The sequence below is a fragment of the Lynx canadensis genome, chromosome E1 (assembly GCF_007474595.2).
Source record: "Lynx canadensis isolate LIC74 chromosome E1, mLynCan4.pri.v2, whole genome shotgun sequence".
Taxonomy (NCBI): domain Eukaryota; kingdom Metazoa; phylum Chordata; class Mammalia; order Carnivora; family Felidae; genus Lynx; species Lynx canadensis.
The window spans coordinates 38,995,238-39,012,655 of NC_044316.2; the positions used below are offsets into that span (position 1 = coordinate 38,995,238).

A 17,418-nucleotide genomic window follows, 5' to 3' on the forward strand; every position below is an offset into this window, starting at 1 on the left:
TCAGTCAGTTAAGCAGCTGACTCTTGATTTCAGCTCAAGTCATGATCTCATGGTTCTTGGGATTGAGTCCTGCACTGGGCTCCATGCTAACAGCGTGGAGCCTGCTTGGGATTCTCTCTCTCTCCCTCTCTCTCTGCTCCTCCCACCCTCACGCTCTGTCTCTCTCTCCTCCAAAAATAAATAAAAACATTAAAAAAATTTTTTTAAACGTTCATGTCTGTGGTACACATGTATGAACTTGCACGTTCTCTCTCTCTTCAAAAAATAAACATTAAAGAAAATAAACAAGATAATTTTGTATGGTGATGAGTGTTCTAATATAGTAGCAACTTTTGCTAGAGTGGTCAGACACAGCTCTTCTGATGGGAATGATACAAAGGAACCAGCCATAAGGAGGTCCAGGGGAAGTGCACGTCAAAGGGAACAGTTAGCACAAAGGCTCGGAGGCAGGATGAACTTGTATTCAAGGAATAACACAAAGGGCGATACGGTTAGAACTGAGGGTGGGGTCAGAGAAGAAGTTATGAGTGGAAGGATAAGCAAGGCCAGGTCATGCAGGTCACATACTGAAACATTAAACATTGTGGGTTTTTTTAAGTCTTTTCTTGAGGCACCTGGATGGCTCAGTTGGCTGAGGTCCAACTTTGGCTCAGGTCGTGATCTCGTGGTTCATGAGTTTGAGCTCTGCATCAAACTTCAGATCCTCTGTCTTCCTTTCTCTGCCCTTCCCCCACTTGCACTCTCCCCAAAATAAAATAAATATTTCAAAAGAAATAAATGAAGTCATTTTTCTTGAGGTGCAATCAGTGATATACTGGTAAATGCTTAATAACCAACTCTCAGGGAGGAATGAGTCCTGATTTTCAGTGCTAGCCAATTTCTGTGGTGTAAATACCTTCTCTGTGGCTGATTTCAAGCTAGGTGACATCACTAAATGGAGAGGTGGGAAGAGATGTACAGAATTGGTTCTTGTGAGATAGAGAAACAGCTCCTGGACGCCACTAGGTATAATTGACAGAAATATTAATTTGCCCTTTTGATGTGTACAGGGCTATAAATTTTGACAAATAAGAATTTACATTTGGGGGCACCTGGGTGGCTCTGTCGGTTGAGTATCCGACTGTGGCTCAGGTCACGATCTCGTGGTTCATGAGTTCCAGCCCCGCATCAGACTCTGTGCTGACAGCTCAGAGCCTGGAGCCTGTTTTGGAAGCTGTGTCTCTGTCTCTTTCTGTTCCACCCCTGCTCATGCTCTGTCTCCTTCAAAAATAAATAAACATTTAAAAAAAATTGTTTTAAAGAATTTGCATTTGGCAGCATCACTATAATGAGGGAGGATTTGATGATAGGTGGGAAGGGTGGTGTAAGTTCCTTCCGCATTTAGATAATTGTGCAAGATCTTTCTTTTCTAAGTGGAGTTTTCTCTGAGATTATAATATTTTGTTTCATATAATCCGATGTAGGATCTTGTTAGGCATTTTGACTGTAGTGGCCTCTGGCTAAGATTCATTAGAAGAAGACAATAAAAGTAACTCAAGGATAATTCTAGTGTCCTTAAAGGATCCCAGCATCTTCTCTGCTTAACATTTTCAGATGAAGCCTGAAATCAAATTTTCATGGATGGGTTACAACATGGATAGCCCATCCATAGAAGACTGAGAGTCACCAAAGTATCTAGGGGTAATATTTGACCTGAGGAAATTATGTTTTCAGTTCATCTGATTTATTTCCCTTTACTGGAAATGGATCCATTGGTCAAGAGAGTTATAAGCATCAAGCATACTTTGTAATACAAGTGAATGACTCCATTAATAAATAGAACTTGGATTCTAAACCAGGATGTTTGCTTTAACCTCCCTATATTTGGGATATTGTTTAAATACATATTCAAAAAGAAAATGAGATTTGAAAATTCATCATTATAAATATCAAGTATTAAAAAATGAGTTAGCATTCATTGAGCACTCGCTCCATAAGTGCATGATCCCGTAGTTCATTTGTTTAATCTTTACAATAACCCCTTGAGAGAAGTAGTGTTATTATTTTATAGATGAACCTGAAATGTATGCATCATAGCTATTATGAAAGAGAAAAAGCTTGTTATTGTATCACCAGTATGGCAGATTGGGGATTTAAGTGGAAGTATTTTTATTCCTCCTGAATTTGTCTTATTTGAATTATTGGGAAAGCCTCATGAAAATCTAGGGGGAAACCTGTCAATTATTTTTAAAATTTTTCTTTTTTTAATAATTAAAAAAAATGTTTATTTAGTTTTGAGAGAGAGAAAGAGAGAGACAGAGTGTGAGCTGGAGAGTGTCAGAGAGAGATGGAGACACAGAATCCGAAGCAGACTCCAGGGTCTGATCTGTCAGCACAGAGCCTGACGCGGGGCTTGAACCCATGAGCCGCAAGATCATGACCTGAGCTGAAGCCAGATACCTGACTGAGCCACCCAGGTGTCCCTAAAATTTTCGTATATCCAAAGCTGTTAGGGGCGCCTGGGTGGCTCAGTCGGTTAAGCGTCCGACTTCAGCTCAGGTCATGATCTCGTGGTTTGTGAGTTTGAGCCCCATGTTGGGCTCTGTGGTGACAGCTCAGAGCCTAGAGCCTGCTTCGGATTCTGTGTCTTCCTCTCTCTACCCCTTCCCCGCTCATGCTCTGTGTCTCTCTGTCTCTCAAAAAAATAAATCAAATGTAAAAAAAATAATAAAAGCTGTTAGATGTTCATACATGTGTACCACAGACATGAACGTTTTAAAGATAAGACAATACCACCAGTGGTAACTTGCTGAAGGAAGAAGGTTTATTGAATACAAAGAACTGACATTTTCTGTAGGACAATCAAGTCATCATATTTGTATGTGACATTCTTCCAGATGAGTGGGGAGATACCACTATTGATTGCCCAGACGGTGCTCATATTTCAGTAACAGAAAGAAAACAGGACAGGCATTTTTCTTAGGCTTGCTCATTTTTCCAGACACAATGCTCTCTCTTCTTAGAGAGTATTTGGCAAATTCTCTCTCTTGTGTCTCGAATCAATTGCTTTGAGATTTCTCTTCCAGGGAGTGCAGCCTGGTGGTAAGTATTTTGCTTCGTTGGTCTACCTCCTCAAGAACTTTCTTAACCACTATGGCTTTGGCCAGATCTAAAAATTAAAATTTAAAAGGAGATTTTAGAGAGTTGATAAAAGATGAATAAGATCACGATAGCTAAAATGTGGAGGCAGCCCAAGTGTCCACCAATGGATGAATAAATAGGTAAATAAAATATGGTATATCCATACAATGGAGTGTTATTCAGCCTTCAAAAAGAAGGAAATTCTGACACATGCTACAACATAGATGAATCTTGAAGATACTATGCTAAGTGAAAGAAGTCAATCACAAAAAGACAAATATTGTATGATTTCCCTTGTATGAGGGACCTAGGGTAGTCAAATGTATACAGAAGGAAAGTAGCAGGCTGGTTGCCTGGGGCTGGAGGAGGGGGTAATGGGAAGCTATTGTTCAATAGTTGTAGAACAGGATGAAAAGAGTTCTACAGATGGATGGTGTTGATGGTTGTACCACAATATAAATTGTACTTAATGCCACTGCACTGTACCCTTTAAATCATTAAGATGGTAACGCTTATGTTCTGTGTATTTTACCACAATGAAAAAACTGAAAGAAAAGATGAATAAGAAATTATATCATTTAAAGGACTAATAGGCTTTTGAATAGCATGGACTATGTAGGAAGCACAAGTAGATAAACTTTTGGTGAATTTTGATTTCTTGGTTCACTAAAAACATGGTGACATATTCCACTGCTTAAAATTAGCACATACCACTAAAGTTAGACACCCAGCACATGTAAGCCCTGGGAATATAAAAACAACCAAGCTGGACATTGCAAGTGAAATACGACAGCATAAAAACACAATTCCATTTTGGGGTGCCTGGTGGCTCAATCGGCTGAGCATCTGACTCTTGATTCTGGCTTGGGTTGTGGTCTCACGGTTGGTGAGTTTGAGCCCTGCATGGGGCTCTGTGCTGGCAGTGCAAAGCCTGCTTGAGATTCTTGGTTTCCCTGTCCCTCTGTCCCTCCCCTCCCAATAAATAAACAAACTTAAAAAAAAAAACACAGAATTTCATTTTAATTACCTCTGACTTGATTTCCCATGTTTCCAGATCCATAATCTTTAGACTTGTAACCTCCAGACTTGCAAGCCCTGTGAACACATATCGTTGGAAACATCACCAAAGAGTGATTCAGAGGGAACCCCTTTAATTCTAGATTCACTCTTGCATTTTCTTTAGCTATTTGGTGAGAACAGTTGCCGTGGGTTACACAGTTGGAACGACTCTGCCTTAGTATCTAGAGGTGATATATTTGTCATACCTTTAATACAGGCTTGTCATCTTTTGGTTTTGTCAGATGTTGCTAATTTGTATGTTGGCAGGCCCGTATTCTGTTTAATCTTTAGCATTTGTGACAATAAATACAGTCATGTCAGTTTACATTCACTTTCCAGGGATCTAAGTTTCAAGTGGACTTCAGTACAGGACATGGTCCCTATAAATTTGTTTTACCCACCCATCATCTCCACCGATGAGGAGGCAGTAGGTCTCAATTTCCTTTTCCAGGTGGACCTTGATGTCGAGCAGCTGCTCATACTCCAGTTTCTGGCCCTCTGTTTCGGTTCGGACCTGGTGCAGCTGTTCCTCCAGGGCCCCGATCTGAGCCTGGATCTGGGCGAGCTGTGTGCAGTAGTTTCCTTCGGTCTCGGTCAGGGAGCACTCCAGGGAGTGTTTCTATCAGGGAACAAGAAAGAACCTGAGGCAGATACAGATAGGCAGAAATTTGCTCTGATAGATGATTTTCTTCTCTTGTGAACTTTGTCTACAATTGTGTTCAATTTCACACTGACACATGGTTAAGACTGTGAAATTCTTAAAAAGGAGCACATGTCTGGTTGAATAAACTGGAGACATGAATGTGGTTGTTTTGGCTGTTCTATGTCAAATCCTATTCTTTTCTAATGTTCTAAGTTAGTTACATAAATGTGTATGTGGATATGTTTCCACAAGGGTTAGGGGTCTTGAAACCAGTAAGTGCATATTTTAAAAACAAATTTTTTTTTAACATTTATTTATTTTTGAAAGAGAGAGAGCATGAGCAGGGGAGCAGGGGCAGGGAGAGAGGGAGACACAGAATCTGAAACAGGCTCCAGGCTCTGAGCTGTCAGCACAAGAAACACGCCTGGAATCCAGGAGCAACAAGCAAGGAGATCATGACCTGAGCCTAAGTCAGAACTTAACTCGGCTTAAGGAACTGATCCACTCAGGCGCCCCCCCAACTGGCGCATATTTACAAGGATACCCCAGGAGACGGTGGGAATTCATCCTTTGCCTACCGTGGCTAGGAGAGACTGAAGTTCAATTTCCAGTGTTTGGAGATTGCGTTTCATTTCAGTCAGTTCATTCCGGGCTGAGGTGGTGGCCCCGACGTCCTCGGAGATCTGCTGTTGCAGCGAAGCGCTCTGAAAAGGTATAAACCAGGGAGCAAATCTTAGTTTTGTGACTGTCACTAAGATGCGGAGGGATTGTTCTCTGGACAAGACTCACCTTCTCGTTGAACCAGGCCTCCGCGTCCCTGCGGTTCTGCTCGGCCAGGTCTTCGTACTCGGCCCGCATGTTGTTCAGCAGGACCGTGAGGTCCACACCGGGCGCCGCGTTCATCTCCACGTTCACGTTCCCGCCCGCCGCGCACTGCAGGGCCTGCATTTCCTGGAGGCCAAAAAGTGTGCTGCTCAGGTATGCAGGGATCTCACAGACAGTCCAGAGGCATAGCTTTGGAAGGATGCTTAGAGTACATTTGGCTGTACATCCCCACCCACCCCGCCCCTCGCCACCCCCCCCCCCCGCCCCCAGCTAAGCAACGACCCTTCTCTACTTTTTATATTCCCGTCGCACGAAGCAGCCTGTTTCCTTATGGGAGAATTTTTTAAATTGTTCCAGAGCTCTTCCATATGGTGAACCAAAGTCCTGCTTTTATAACTCCGTTGGTTTTAGTTCTGTTGCACAGAAAGTCTTAATTCCTTAAGATCTTTAAAATGAATTATCTGTCATCTCTTATTCTATTCATTTACAACTGAAATGTCTCCACATTGGTAGACTGGTCTTCCTTCCACTTAGAGAGCAGCTTCCGTGTGTTCTTGACTCAGCTACATCCTGAACACAGCATGGACAGGGTTGAGGGGCTGAGTCTGAATAATTCTGAACAATTGAAATAATTATAAGTATTTATGTTTATTTATATTTATTTATATTTATAAATGTTTGTCTATAATTAATAGGGGTGCCTGGGTGGCTCAGTCGGTTAAGCATCTGACTTTGGCTCAGGTCATGATCTCAGGTCTGTGAGTTCGGGCCCCTCATCGGGCTCTGTGCTGACAGCTTGGAGTCTAGAGCCTGCTTCGGATTCTGTGTCTCCCCCTCTCTCTGCCCTTCCTATACCTGTGCACTCTCTCTCTCTCTCTTAAAAATAAATAAACATTAAAAAAAAGATGCATGTGGGTTTGTCTGTGAGTGAAGCATTGTATTTAATTTATCAATTGTATTTAATTTATCAAAAATGTATTCAGTAACAACCATGGGCTATGCCCACAGTTGAACCCATATATCCATATAAATGTTGTTTTTTAAGTAGTTATTTTTATAAGACAGCCTCATGACTAATCAAGTAGCATTTTTAGCTTGATCTCCTGTGTTAAGTAGTAGGCTCGACTGTAGAAGCCTTTTGGCTGTTTAAAAATATCAAATTCATTTTCAAAGAATAAAGATTTTTTTTTCCCAGAAAACAGTGGTTCTGAAAGCAATCCCAAAGCTGTGTCTTAGGAACAGTGGCAGTATGATCTGATTTCGAAGTAGCTTCCAACAATGACCACTTTGAGGTATACTCTTCATTTGGAAGAAAAATTTTTGATATAACAATTTATTTTCAGTCTCACTATTTTTATAGATACACCTATTAAGAATATACATCAAGGGGTGCCTGGGTGGCTCAGTCAGTTAAGCAGCCGACTTCAGCTCAGGTCATGATCTCACAGTTAGTGAGTTTGAGCCCCGTGTCAGGCTCTGTGCTGACAGCTCAGAGCCTGGAGCCTGCTTTAGATTCTGTGTCTTCCTCTTTCTCTGCTCCTTCCCCGCTTGCACTCTGTCTCTCTATCTGTCTAAAAAATAAATAAACACTAAAAAAAAATTTTTTTTAAAGAATATACATCAATATTAAATGTATATATTTACTGCATGTATAAAGTAAATGCTTATGTGTTTTGAATCTTTCACTATTACATAGAAATTTAGATCTAGTTTTCTTAGGATATGCTTATAGTATATTTATGTAATTAGATGTAATCTCTTAACTGTATCATTTTAACTTAGCTATAATTACCTAGCCAAACACTACTCTTGTAACCCTGATTGATCTGGAAAACAGGATTCTTCCCCCCTCCCCACCCCTCCATGGGAAACTTGATGAGAGAGCAAGCAAGGGTGAATCTAGACAAATATCAGGCCATTCCTCAAGACAACTCAGGCCTCATGCTTGTCTGACAATGGGTCTTTAGTACCAATTTCTTATTTAAGAAGTCAAGCGCATTATTTTCTGTCAGATGGAAGGTATCTGCAGAGGGGCAGCAAAATGTGCGCAGACAGCTCTTACCTCTTTATGGTTCTTTTTCAGGTAAGTCATCTCCTCACTGAGAGTTTCATACTGAATCTCCAGATCTGTTCTGCACAAGGTGATTTCATCCAGAACTCTGCGTAGCCCATTGACATCACTCTCTACACTCTGATGAAGAGCCAGCTCATTTTCATACCTTAGAGAATATTAATGATTTTCCAGGATGTCATATGGTGGGAGAAATAGTCACCAATCAGTGATCAAACACTAGAAGTCTGGACTTTTGAAGTGGGAGGTTTGGCCACAGAGACATTTTCAAAGTATATTGTATATATAAGAGCTATTATTTTCTTTAATTTGAGGCATTTCTTTGGCAGAAAAGAAACTAGGGGATGGGATGCTGCTTTTATAGCAGTTCATACTTTATATTTCATAGCCAAGTATAAAGAAGTAATAACATTCTGTTTATTTTTTTTATATTCTGCTTCAATCCAAGTGTTTTACCAGTATTAGAATAAGAGTTGGTAATATTTAATGGAGGGATCAAAAAATAAATTAAATTTAATGCTTTGCATCAATCACCATGTATCCATTTCACTCTCTGAGCCTACTTACTTGAGTCTGAAATCATCCGCTGTCAGCCTGGCATTATCAATCTGCAGAACAGCATTAGCATTGCTGGTGGTGGAAGCAATGATCTGGAAAATGGGGGTTTGACTTTTAAAAGGCAATTTATTACAGCCAATAAGATACAAGCATTTTTTTTTAGAGTAGGGAATTGAAATAATAAAAATTAATATAGTTACTAGTCAGTGACATTTTTATCATGAGTTTCACCAACTGAATCTACTCAATGCTTATTTCCAATGCTAAATTGAAATTTCCTTTAAGAAATTACACATAAGGATGATAAGTGTTTTCAGTATTCAGTGAAGAAAGGAAAAGAACGTTTAGAAATAAACATGATTGTGAAGTGTAATTTCTTACCTGATTTTTAAGATCGTCGACTATTGGGAAGTATCTACTATAGTCGTGATCAAGACCACGGCAGGAACCAGGCCCAAATTTCTCATACCAGCCCTTGATCTTCTGCTCCAGGTCGGCGTTGGCCTCCTCCAGGGCGCGCACATTCTCCAGGTAGGAGGCCAGCCGGTCGTTGAGGTTCTGCATGGTCACCTTCTCGTTGCCCGACAGGAGGCCGCCCTCATTCAGCGTAAAGCCAGCACAGAGATTGCTTCCCACTGCGTTGCCTCCTGATGAACTGCCCCCAAAGGCACAGGAGAAACTGCTTCCAATTCCAGGCATGCTGCAAGCATTTCCAACTCCAAAGCCCGCTCCCCCGCCAGAGAGCCTGAGGGACCCTGCGGTAGGACGGGAGCAGGCCCTCCTGGACCCGCTGGAAAGTCGCAGAGACATGGTGTCAGGACAAGCGCGTTGCACAGCTGTCTCGGAGGAAGTCAGAATGGAGTGCCTCGTCTCCTCAACTCTTCTGTTTGCCTTTTTATAGACAATTCCCAAGTGTGCTCTGGACGAAATTCTGCCTACATAGAGTAAAACATGGCTTGCCAGCCTCAGCAAGTTAGCATAATTGGATGATTTTTCCTAATTAGTAACTAACTTAGCTGGGCTCCTTTCTGTAGGAGGGCAGTTGCCCTCAGGTTGGTGGTTATCTGAGAAATTGGTCTGGGTGGAGTAATGTCAGTTTCCTTATTACATCTTTAAATGGTGAGTGAGTCACTCTTCACTTCCATCCTTAGAAGATAAAACTCGTCCGTCCATCACACAGTAAAAATCTGGCGTCATGGTTTTGGGCTATTATGCTAATAGATATTGATGCTTCTGAGACCTTTCCTACTTTTATTTTCACAGTTCTTTCCACGTAAGTAGAGCACAGACTCGTGTTATTCCCCTCAAATGGTCCTTCCATTCTTAGTTTTCCCTCCCTCTTGGCACTGTTTCTAATGGGAACCTCCATTTTGGCTGATGTGCGTCATCTCCTGTTGACACTTATGTTTGGGGATAGTTGTCTTCTCTTATCCATTTTGGCAATTAGGAACACACCCCTAATTGCTGTTATGTGTTGCAGGAGTTTGGAAGGACATTAACGTATTTCCTGACCCTGCAAAAATCTAAAGCAAACCTAGAAGGAAATGTTTCGTCTGTTTTTATTTCACTGTGGTTTAGCTTAGGTGAAAGTCATCAGTAGACTAATTATTTACTGGGTGTGGATTCCCATATATTTATTGAAAACCCTGAATATTTTGGAAAATTTTGAAACATCTGGAAATTGACTTGTGGACACAATTTCTATGAATATTTATTATGTGAGGCTGTTACAGATTCATTCATTCGTTTATTTAATAAATATGTAGTAAACATCTGTTATGTGCCAGTCACTGTCTTGGGCACTTTGGATAAGTAGAATCATACATTATTTGTCTTTTGGTGATGGGCTTATTTCCTTTAGCATAATGTCCTCAAGTTTCAACCATATTGTAGCATGTATCAGAATTTCTTTTCTTTTTAAGGCTGAATAATATTCCATTGCATGTATATACTATATTTTGTTTATCCATTCATCAGTTGATGGACATTAGAGTTGCGTTTACCTTTTGGCTATTGTGATTAAAGCTATTATAAACATGGGTATACAAATATCTGTTCAGGTCCCTGCTTTTATTTCCCATGGGAATTCTACTTCTCGAAAGTAGAATTACTAGATCTTATGGTAATTCTATTTTTAATTTTTTGAGGAAATGCCATACTGCTTTCCATAGTAGCTGCATTATTTCACATTCCCATCCATAGTGCACAAGGGTTCCAATTTCTGCACATCATCGCCAACATTTGTTATTTTCTTTTTTTTCTTTTCTTTATTGGGGCCATCCTAATGCACATCAGGTGGTGTCTTCTTGTGGTTTTGATTTGCATTTCCTTAATGATTAGTGATGTTGAGCATCTTTTCATGTGCTTGTTGGCCATTTGAATATCTTCTCTGGAGAAATGTCTATTCAAGGTCTTTGCCCATTTTTAGAGTCATACTGTTTTTTTGTTGTTGAGTTGTAGGAGTGTGCTATATATTCTGGATATTAATCCATTATCATTTCATTGTTAAACAGGTTGAATTTATCACTCTTTATTTTTGGATTGTGATTCTATTATCTTATTTAAGAAATGATTAATTCTCCAAGCTCATACAAATATTTTCTTATTTTGTTTTCTAAACATTGAATCATTTTGCCTTTCACATTTAAGGCTTTGGTAGTTTGGAATAATTTTTTAGTATTCTTTTTTTTTTGAATCTTTGATACAGAATCAAATTTCATTTTTAAAAATGTGGATCATGGGGGCACCTGGGTGGCTCAGTCGGTAGGGCATTGGATTTGAGTTCAGGTCATGATCTCCCCATGAGTTTGAGACCCATGTCGGGCTCTGTGCTATCTGCTTTGGATCCTCTGTACCACCCTCCCCCCCCCGCCCCTCTGCCACTTGTTCTCTCCCTCTCTCTCTTTCTCTCAAAAATAAGTAAATATTTAAAAAATGTGGATAATGATACTTTGAGCATATTTACTGAATGGTGCCATCCTTTCCCTGTAGTGCCATATTGTCAATAAAGAAAGTGTTCACTGCCTCCTCTGTCCTTAAGAAAATCTTCATATAGGTGAGGGTTCATTTGGTACCAGTTTTCTGTCTGTGCCAGAACCATATCATTTTTGTCACAATTGCTCCATAATATAACATGATATTTGGTAAGGCAAGAACTCCACCAACTCCTTGCCATCAAGTCAATTTTTATTTCTCCATTCCTCTTTTTTTTTCATTCTTTTTAAAAATATAATTTATTGTTGGGGCGCCTGGGTGGCTCAGTCGGTTGAGCTTCCGACTTCGGCTCAGGTCATGATCTCACGGTCTGAGTTCGAGCCCCGCATCGGGCTCTGTGCTGACAGCTCAGAGCCTGGACCCTGCTTCAGATTCTGTGTCTCCCTCTCTCTCTGACCCTCCCCTGTTCATGCTCTGTCTCTCTCTGTCTCAAAAATAAATAAACATTAAAAAATAAATTTAAAATATAATTTATTGTCAAATTGGTTTCCATACAACACCCAGTGCTCATCCCAATTCCTCTTATATAAATTTTAAAATCAGCTTTTTAAATACAATAAGATCTTAAGATGTGCCTTAAATCTTTAAAACTATTTGAGAAAATTTGACATCCCTATGATATTGTGTATATCCAGAAAATTGAATATCCTTTCCATTCACTGAGGTCTTCCTCAATGTCCATTAGTAAAAAGTTATTTTTCCATATGTGCTTTCATATCATTTTTTAGAACAACTTCCAGATATTTATCTAATATTGTTGAGGATATCTTTTATTTTTATTTTTAAAATGTTTATTTATTTATTTTGAGAGACAGCATGGGAAGGGCAGGGAGGAGAGGGAGAGAAAGAATCCCAAGCAGACTCTGCACTGTCAGCACAGAGCCCAGTATGGGACTTGAACTCATGAACCTTGAGCTCATGACCTGAGCTGAAATTAAGAGCTGAACATTCAACTAACTGAGCCCCAAAGACATCTTTTAGAAATCACATTTTCTAGATAAATTTTACTATGTAAAGAAATGCAATTGATATTTGCCTAGTGATTTTGATCAACTTTGTACATTCTATTCTTTTCACCCCAGTTTTTATTTATTTTTTCCAGCTTTATTGAGATATAATTGACAAAGAAAATTGTAATATATTTAAACTGTACAATGTCATGATTTGATACATGGATACACCGTGAAATGATTCTCACAGTCAAGTTAATTACCATATCCACTGCTTCACAAGTTACCTTTGTGTGTGTGAGAGGGAAAACTCCTAAGATCTACTCTCAGCAAATTTCAAGTATGCAATACAATATAATTAACTGTAGTCACCATGCTACATGTTAAGTCCTCAGAACTTATTCATCTTCTAACTGGAAGTTTGGACCCTTTTACCAACCTATCCCATATTCCCCCCTCTCAAGGCCCCGGCAACCACCATTTTGTTCTGCATGAAAATGTTCTTGATGTAAACAAATGTAGCAGTGTGTAATGATATCGAGTAAAATATCAAAGTCCCTCCTCGTTTTTGTCCTCCCTACTCTCCCAGTGTACCCTTCCAGCTGTTTGTACCCTCCAACTGGTTTTCTATTCATTTGCACACATGCATAGTATGTAAATACACAAGTGCCACACGTGAATCATCTGTTCTCTAACTTGCTTTGTTCACTGTACATAATATGCCTTAGAGCATGAGTAGGTGCCTAATGTGGTAGAAACTGTCGGTTGACCCCCAAATTTTTAACTGGGCAATGTCTGCCCACAATAAAGACTGCTTTTTCAGGCATTCTCTGCAGCTAATTGTGACAACGTGATTAAGCTAGCCAATGTGACACAAGCAGGAGTATACGTGGCACGTTCTGGAAACTTTAAGAAGAAACTGAGGGGCGCCTGGGTAGCTCAGTCGGTTAAGCGTTCAACTTCTGCTCAGGTCATGATCTCATGGTCCGTGGGTTTGACACCCACATCGGGCTCTGTGCTGACACCTCAGAGTCTGGATCCTATTTCGGATTCTGTGTCTCCCTCTATCTCTGCCCCTCCCCCGTTTGCACTCTGTCTGTCTGTCTCTCTCTCTCTCAAAAATAAATAAACATTAAAAAAATTAAGAGGAAGCTGACAGAAGTCTTTGTCCCATCTTCTCGTTTTCCTTCATCCTGCTGGCATGGGTGTGATGGCTGGATCTGATGGTTGGTGCTTCCCCTTGGACCATGAGCCAAGGCCACATTCTGGCTCTGGTAGAGTGGAAAGCTGAAAACAACCTGGGTTTCTGTTGGTGTTCTGGTGCAAAGCTGTCATCATAGCCCTGAATGCTCTACTTCTGCAGTTTTATGCGTGAAAGAAAGAAACTTCTAATTGTGTAAAGTCCTGTTATTCTCTTACTGTTACTCGGAGCCAAACCTAATTTTAAGTAATTTGTTCAACCACTCTCTTACTAAGGGATCTTCAGATTGTTTCCAGCTTATTGCTATTATTGATAATGCTGAACATGTTCACATTTTTCTTTAGGATGGATTCCTTAAGATTTTTTTTTTTTTTGCCAGTTCTTCTTAATCAGATTTATTGAGGTTTCATATATCCATAATACAATTAGCCTTTTTCAGCCTACAGTTCTATAGATTTTGCCAAAAACATGGTCATGTAGCCACTACCATAACCAAGATATAGAACAGTCCCCTGACCCCCCCCACCCCCAATTCCTCTGTATCCCTTTGTACTCCGTCTTTGCCCACAGCCCCAGCTCCAGGCAAACACTGATCGCTTTTCTAGGTCTGTAGTTTTGCCCCACAATGTGATATACATGGAATTAGACAGTGAATTCTTTGAGTCTGACTTTTTCAGTTGGCATAATGCAGTTGACATGCATTCATGCTGTTGAGTGTATTTATTAAACATTTGTTAATTTTTTTTGGACTGTTTTCCACTTTTTTTGATGTACTGCAGTTTGTTTATCCACTCACTAGTTGCTTCCAGTTTTTGATAAATATGAATAAAGCCACTATAAATATTCACATACAGGTTTTTATGTGAATGTAAGTTTGATTTTATTTAATATGAAGGAGTGGGATTGCTGGGCCATATATATAGATGGATGTTTAATATTATAAGAAACTGATAGGGCGCCTGGCTAGCTCAATCCGTTAAGCTTCTGACTCTTGATCTCGGCTCAGGTCATGATCTCGCGCTTGGGGAGATCGAGCACCATGTCAGTCTCTGCACTGACAGTGCGGAGCCTGCTTGGGATTCTCTCTTTCCCACCTCCCCCCTCACCAAAATAAAAAATAAAACTTAAAAAAGTTGTTGTACTATTTTGCATTTTCATCAACAATGAATAAGAGTCCTAGTTGCTCCTTATCCTTTCCATCCCTTGCTATTGCCAGTTTTAAAAATATGTTTTATGTATTGTAATAGATGTGTGGTGGTATCTCATTGTGGCCTAAATTTTCATTTCCTTAATGACTCATAATGTTGAACATCTTTTCATGTGCTCACTTCCCATCCATATCTCTTCTTAAACAATTTTTTGTTGGGGCGCCTGGGTGGCGCAGTTGGTTAAGCGTCCGACTTCAGCCAGGTCATGATCTCACGGTCCGGGAGTTCGAGCCCCGCGTCGGGCTCTGGGCTGACGGCTCAGAGCCTGGAGCCTGTTTCCGACTCTGTGTCTCCCTCTCTCTCTGCCCCTCCCCCGTTCATGCTCTGTCTCTCTCTGTCTCAAAAATAAATAAACGTTGAAAAAAAAATTAAAAAAAAAAAACAAAACAATTTTTTGTTTTACATTTATTTAGTTTTGAGAGACAGAGATAGAGTGGGAGTGGGGGAGGGGAAGTGGGAAGGAGACAGAGAGTCCGAAGCAGGCTCCAGGCTCTGAGCAAGCATCAGCACAGAGCCTGATGTGGCTGGCACTCGAACCCACGAGCTGTGAGATCATGACCTGAGCCGAAGTCGGACGCTCAACCGACTGAGCCACCCAGGCACCCCCATATCTCTTCTTTGGTGAGACATCAGTTCAATTCTTTTGCCCATTTATGTATCGGATTATTTTGCATCCTTACTATTGAGTTATGCGGATTCTTTACGTATAAGAATCTGGATACAAGTACTTTATCAGATAAGTGATTTGCAGGCATTTTCTCATAATCCATGTCTTTAAATTTTTTTTAAGTTTTATTTACTTAAGTAATCTCTACATCCGATATGGGGCTCACATTCACGACCCCAAGATCAAGAGTTGCACACTCCTCGGACTGAGACAGACAGGCACCCCTTGTCTTTCCATTTTCTTAAATAGTACACATTTTTCACATTGATGAAGTCCAAATGAACATATATATATGTATTTTTTTTTTCAAATTATGCTTTGGGTGTCATATGTAGTGAATTTATGTCTAAACCAAAGTTATAAAGATTTTTCTCCTATGGTTTCTTCTAAAATTAAAAAAAAAGTTATTTTGAAATAATTATAGGTTTACAGAAAAGCGCAAAAAATGTGCAAAGAAATGTTCAGGGAGGTCCTGGGCAGCCTTCACCCAGGCCCCCAGTGCTAACACCTTATATAACTGTAGTACTTTTAAAACCAGGAAATTGACATTCATATAATCCATAGCATTTATTCAGATTCTGCCAGTTGTACACACATTTATTTGTGTGTGTGCATGAATGTGCACGCATGTGCAGCTCTATGCAATTTTATCACATGTGCAGCCTCATGAAATCACCACCGCAATCAAGATACCTAATTGTACCACGTTCACAAGACCCTTGCATGCTAACCCCTTTATAGTCACACCTACCCCCTCCCTCCCAATCTCTAACCCCTGGCAACCATGAATCTGTTCTCCATCTCTATAATTATTTTATGTCCCAAATGTGCTATAAACGCAATAATGCAAAATGTGTTCTTATGGATTTGTCTATTGCTTCTTTCTATTCTATTAGTTTTTCTTCATGTGTTTTGAAGTTTTCTTGTTTAATATATTTAGGATTGCTTTTTCTGATAGTAATACAACCACTCGTGATTTATTAAAAGTAAATTAAAATTTATTTTTAAAAATTAAGATATATAATTCATATATACCATTGTATTAAGTTTCAGATATATGACATAATGGTTCCATATATGTATATATTACAAAATGATCACCAGAGAGTAAGTCAAGAACATCCATCACCCCACATATTCACAAATTTGAAAACAACTTTTTGGATTAATGTTTATATGATGTGTCTTTTTCCATCCTTTCACTTTCAGTCTACCCGTATTTGTTATATTTGAAGTGAATCTTTTGTAGACAGTATATATGTGAGTTGCTCTGTAGAGAAACTCGTGCACACGTCATAGGTACCATGTACAGAATGTTTATAGTAGTATTGTTCATACTAATCCCCAACTGGAAACAATTCAACAGAAGATAGCACAAGTTGCGCCAAATATTTTAAAAGTTTTGCCAAGCGGGTGGTTGTGTAATGGCGTCTCATGTGGTTTCCGCTTCCATTTCTCTGATTGCTGGTGAGGTTGAACACTTTTCATACATTTACTGGCCATTTAGGATTTCTCCTGGCACACTGGAAGATATCATTCTACTCTCTTTTGGATTCCAACTGTTGAGAAGTTGGCATTCATTCTTGCTGCCACTCATTTGAAGGTAATCATTTCCCCCCATTTGCCTGACTTTAAAGATATTCTATTTGCAAGATGAACAATGGCGATTTCATCAGAGACGTGACCATAGCTTGTCAGCTAAGAGTGGCGGCCCTGGAATTGTAGCCCTGGGTGCAGATCACACCACCGGGTGAATTTGAACACATGGTTTAAACCCTTTAAATCCCAGTTTCCTTATTGGTAAGATTGTGGCTTTCTTTTTATCTTGTCTTTAGCTTTACTTTGATCTGATCCATGTGCATTTCATTTTATTTCGATGTGTAGGACTTTTAATCTGTGAACTGGTGTCTTTCATCAGTTCTGGAGAAATTTCAGCTCCTACCTCTTCAACTGTTGTCCTACCCCAGTTGTCTCTGTTTTATCCTTCAGGAAGCCAGAAAAGGTTTACTTTCTCTATTCTGACTTTAAACCAATTGCTAGAGGTAGATCTAGGGCCTGAAGCTTATCCAATTTTTGGTCTCCGACGGTAGTGCTGCAGAGGTACTATAGGAATTAAAAGGCA

The 17,418-nt window shown here is 39.8% G+C and overlaps 1 protein-coding gene across 2 annotated transcripts; it reads right to left on the minus strand.

Moving 5' to 3' along the window:
• Window positions 1-3,031: 3,031 nt before the first annotated feature.
• Window positions 3,032-9,086, minus strand: KRT25 (keratin 25). Of its 2 annotated transcripts, XM_030295905.1 has the most exons (9): window positions 8,658-9,086; window positions 8,286-8,368; window positions 7,710-7,866; window positions 5,612-5,773; window positions 5,401-5,526; window positions 4,581-4,798; window positions 4,337-4,353; window positions 4,148-4,198; window positions 3,032-3,148 (listed from the first exon to the last, which is right to left on the minus strand). In XM_030295905.1, the coding sequence occupies exons 1-9, from the start codon at window positions 9,084-9,086 to the stop codon at window positions 3,039-3,041; spliced, it is 1,353 nt and encodes a 450-aa protein (XP_030151765.1). In that variant the 3' UTR covers window positions 3,032-3,038. The 2 variants fall into 2 exon arrangements, with proteins under 2 accessions (XP_030151765.1, XP_030151764.1); XM_030295904.1 differs by lacking the exon at window positions 4,337-4,353 and having other exon boundaries at window positions 4,148-4,215.
• Window positions 9,087-17,418: the final 8,332 nt, after the last annotated feature.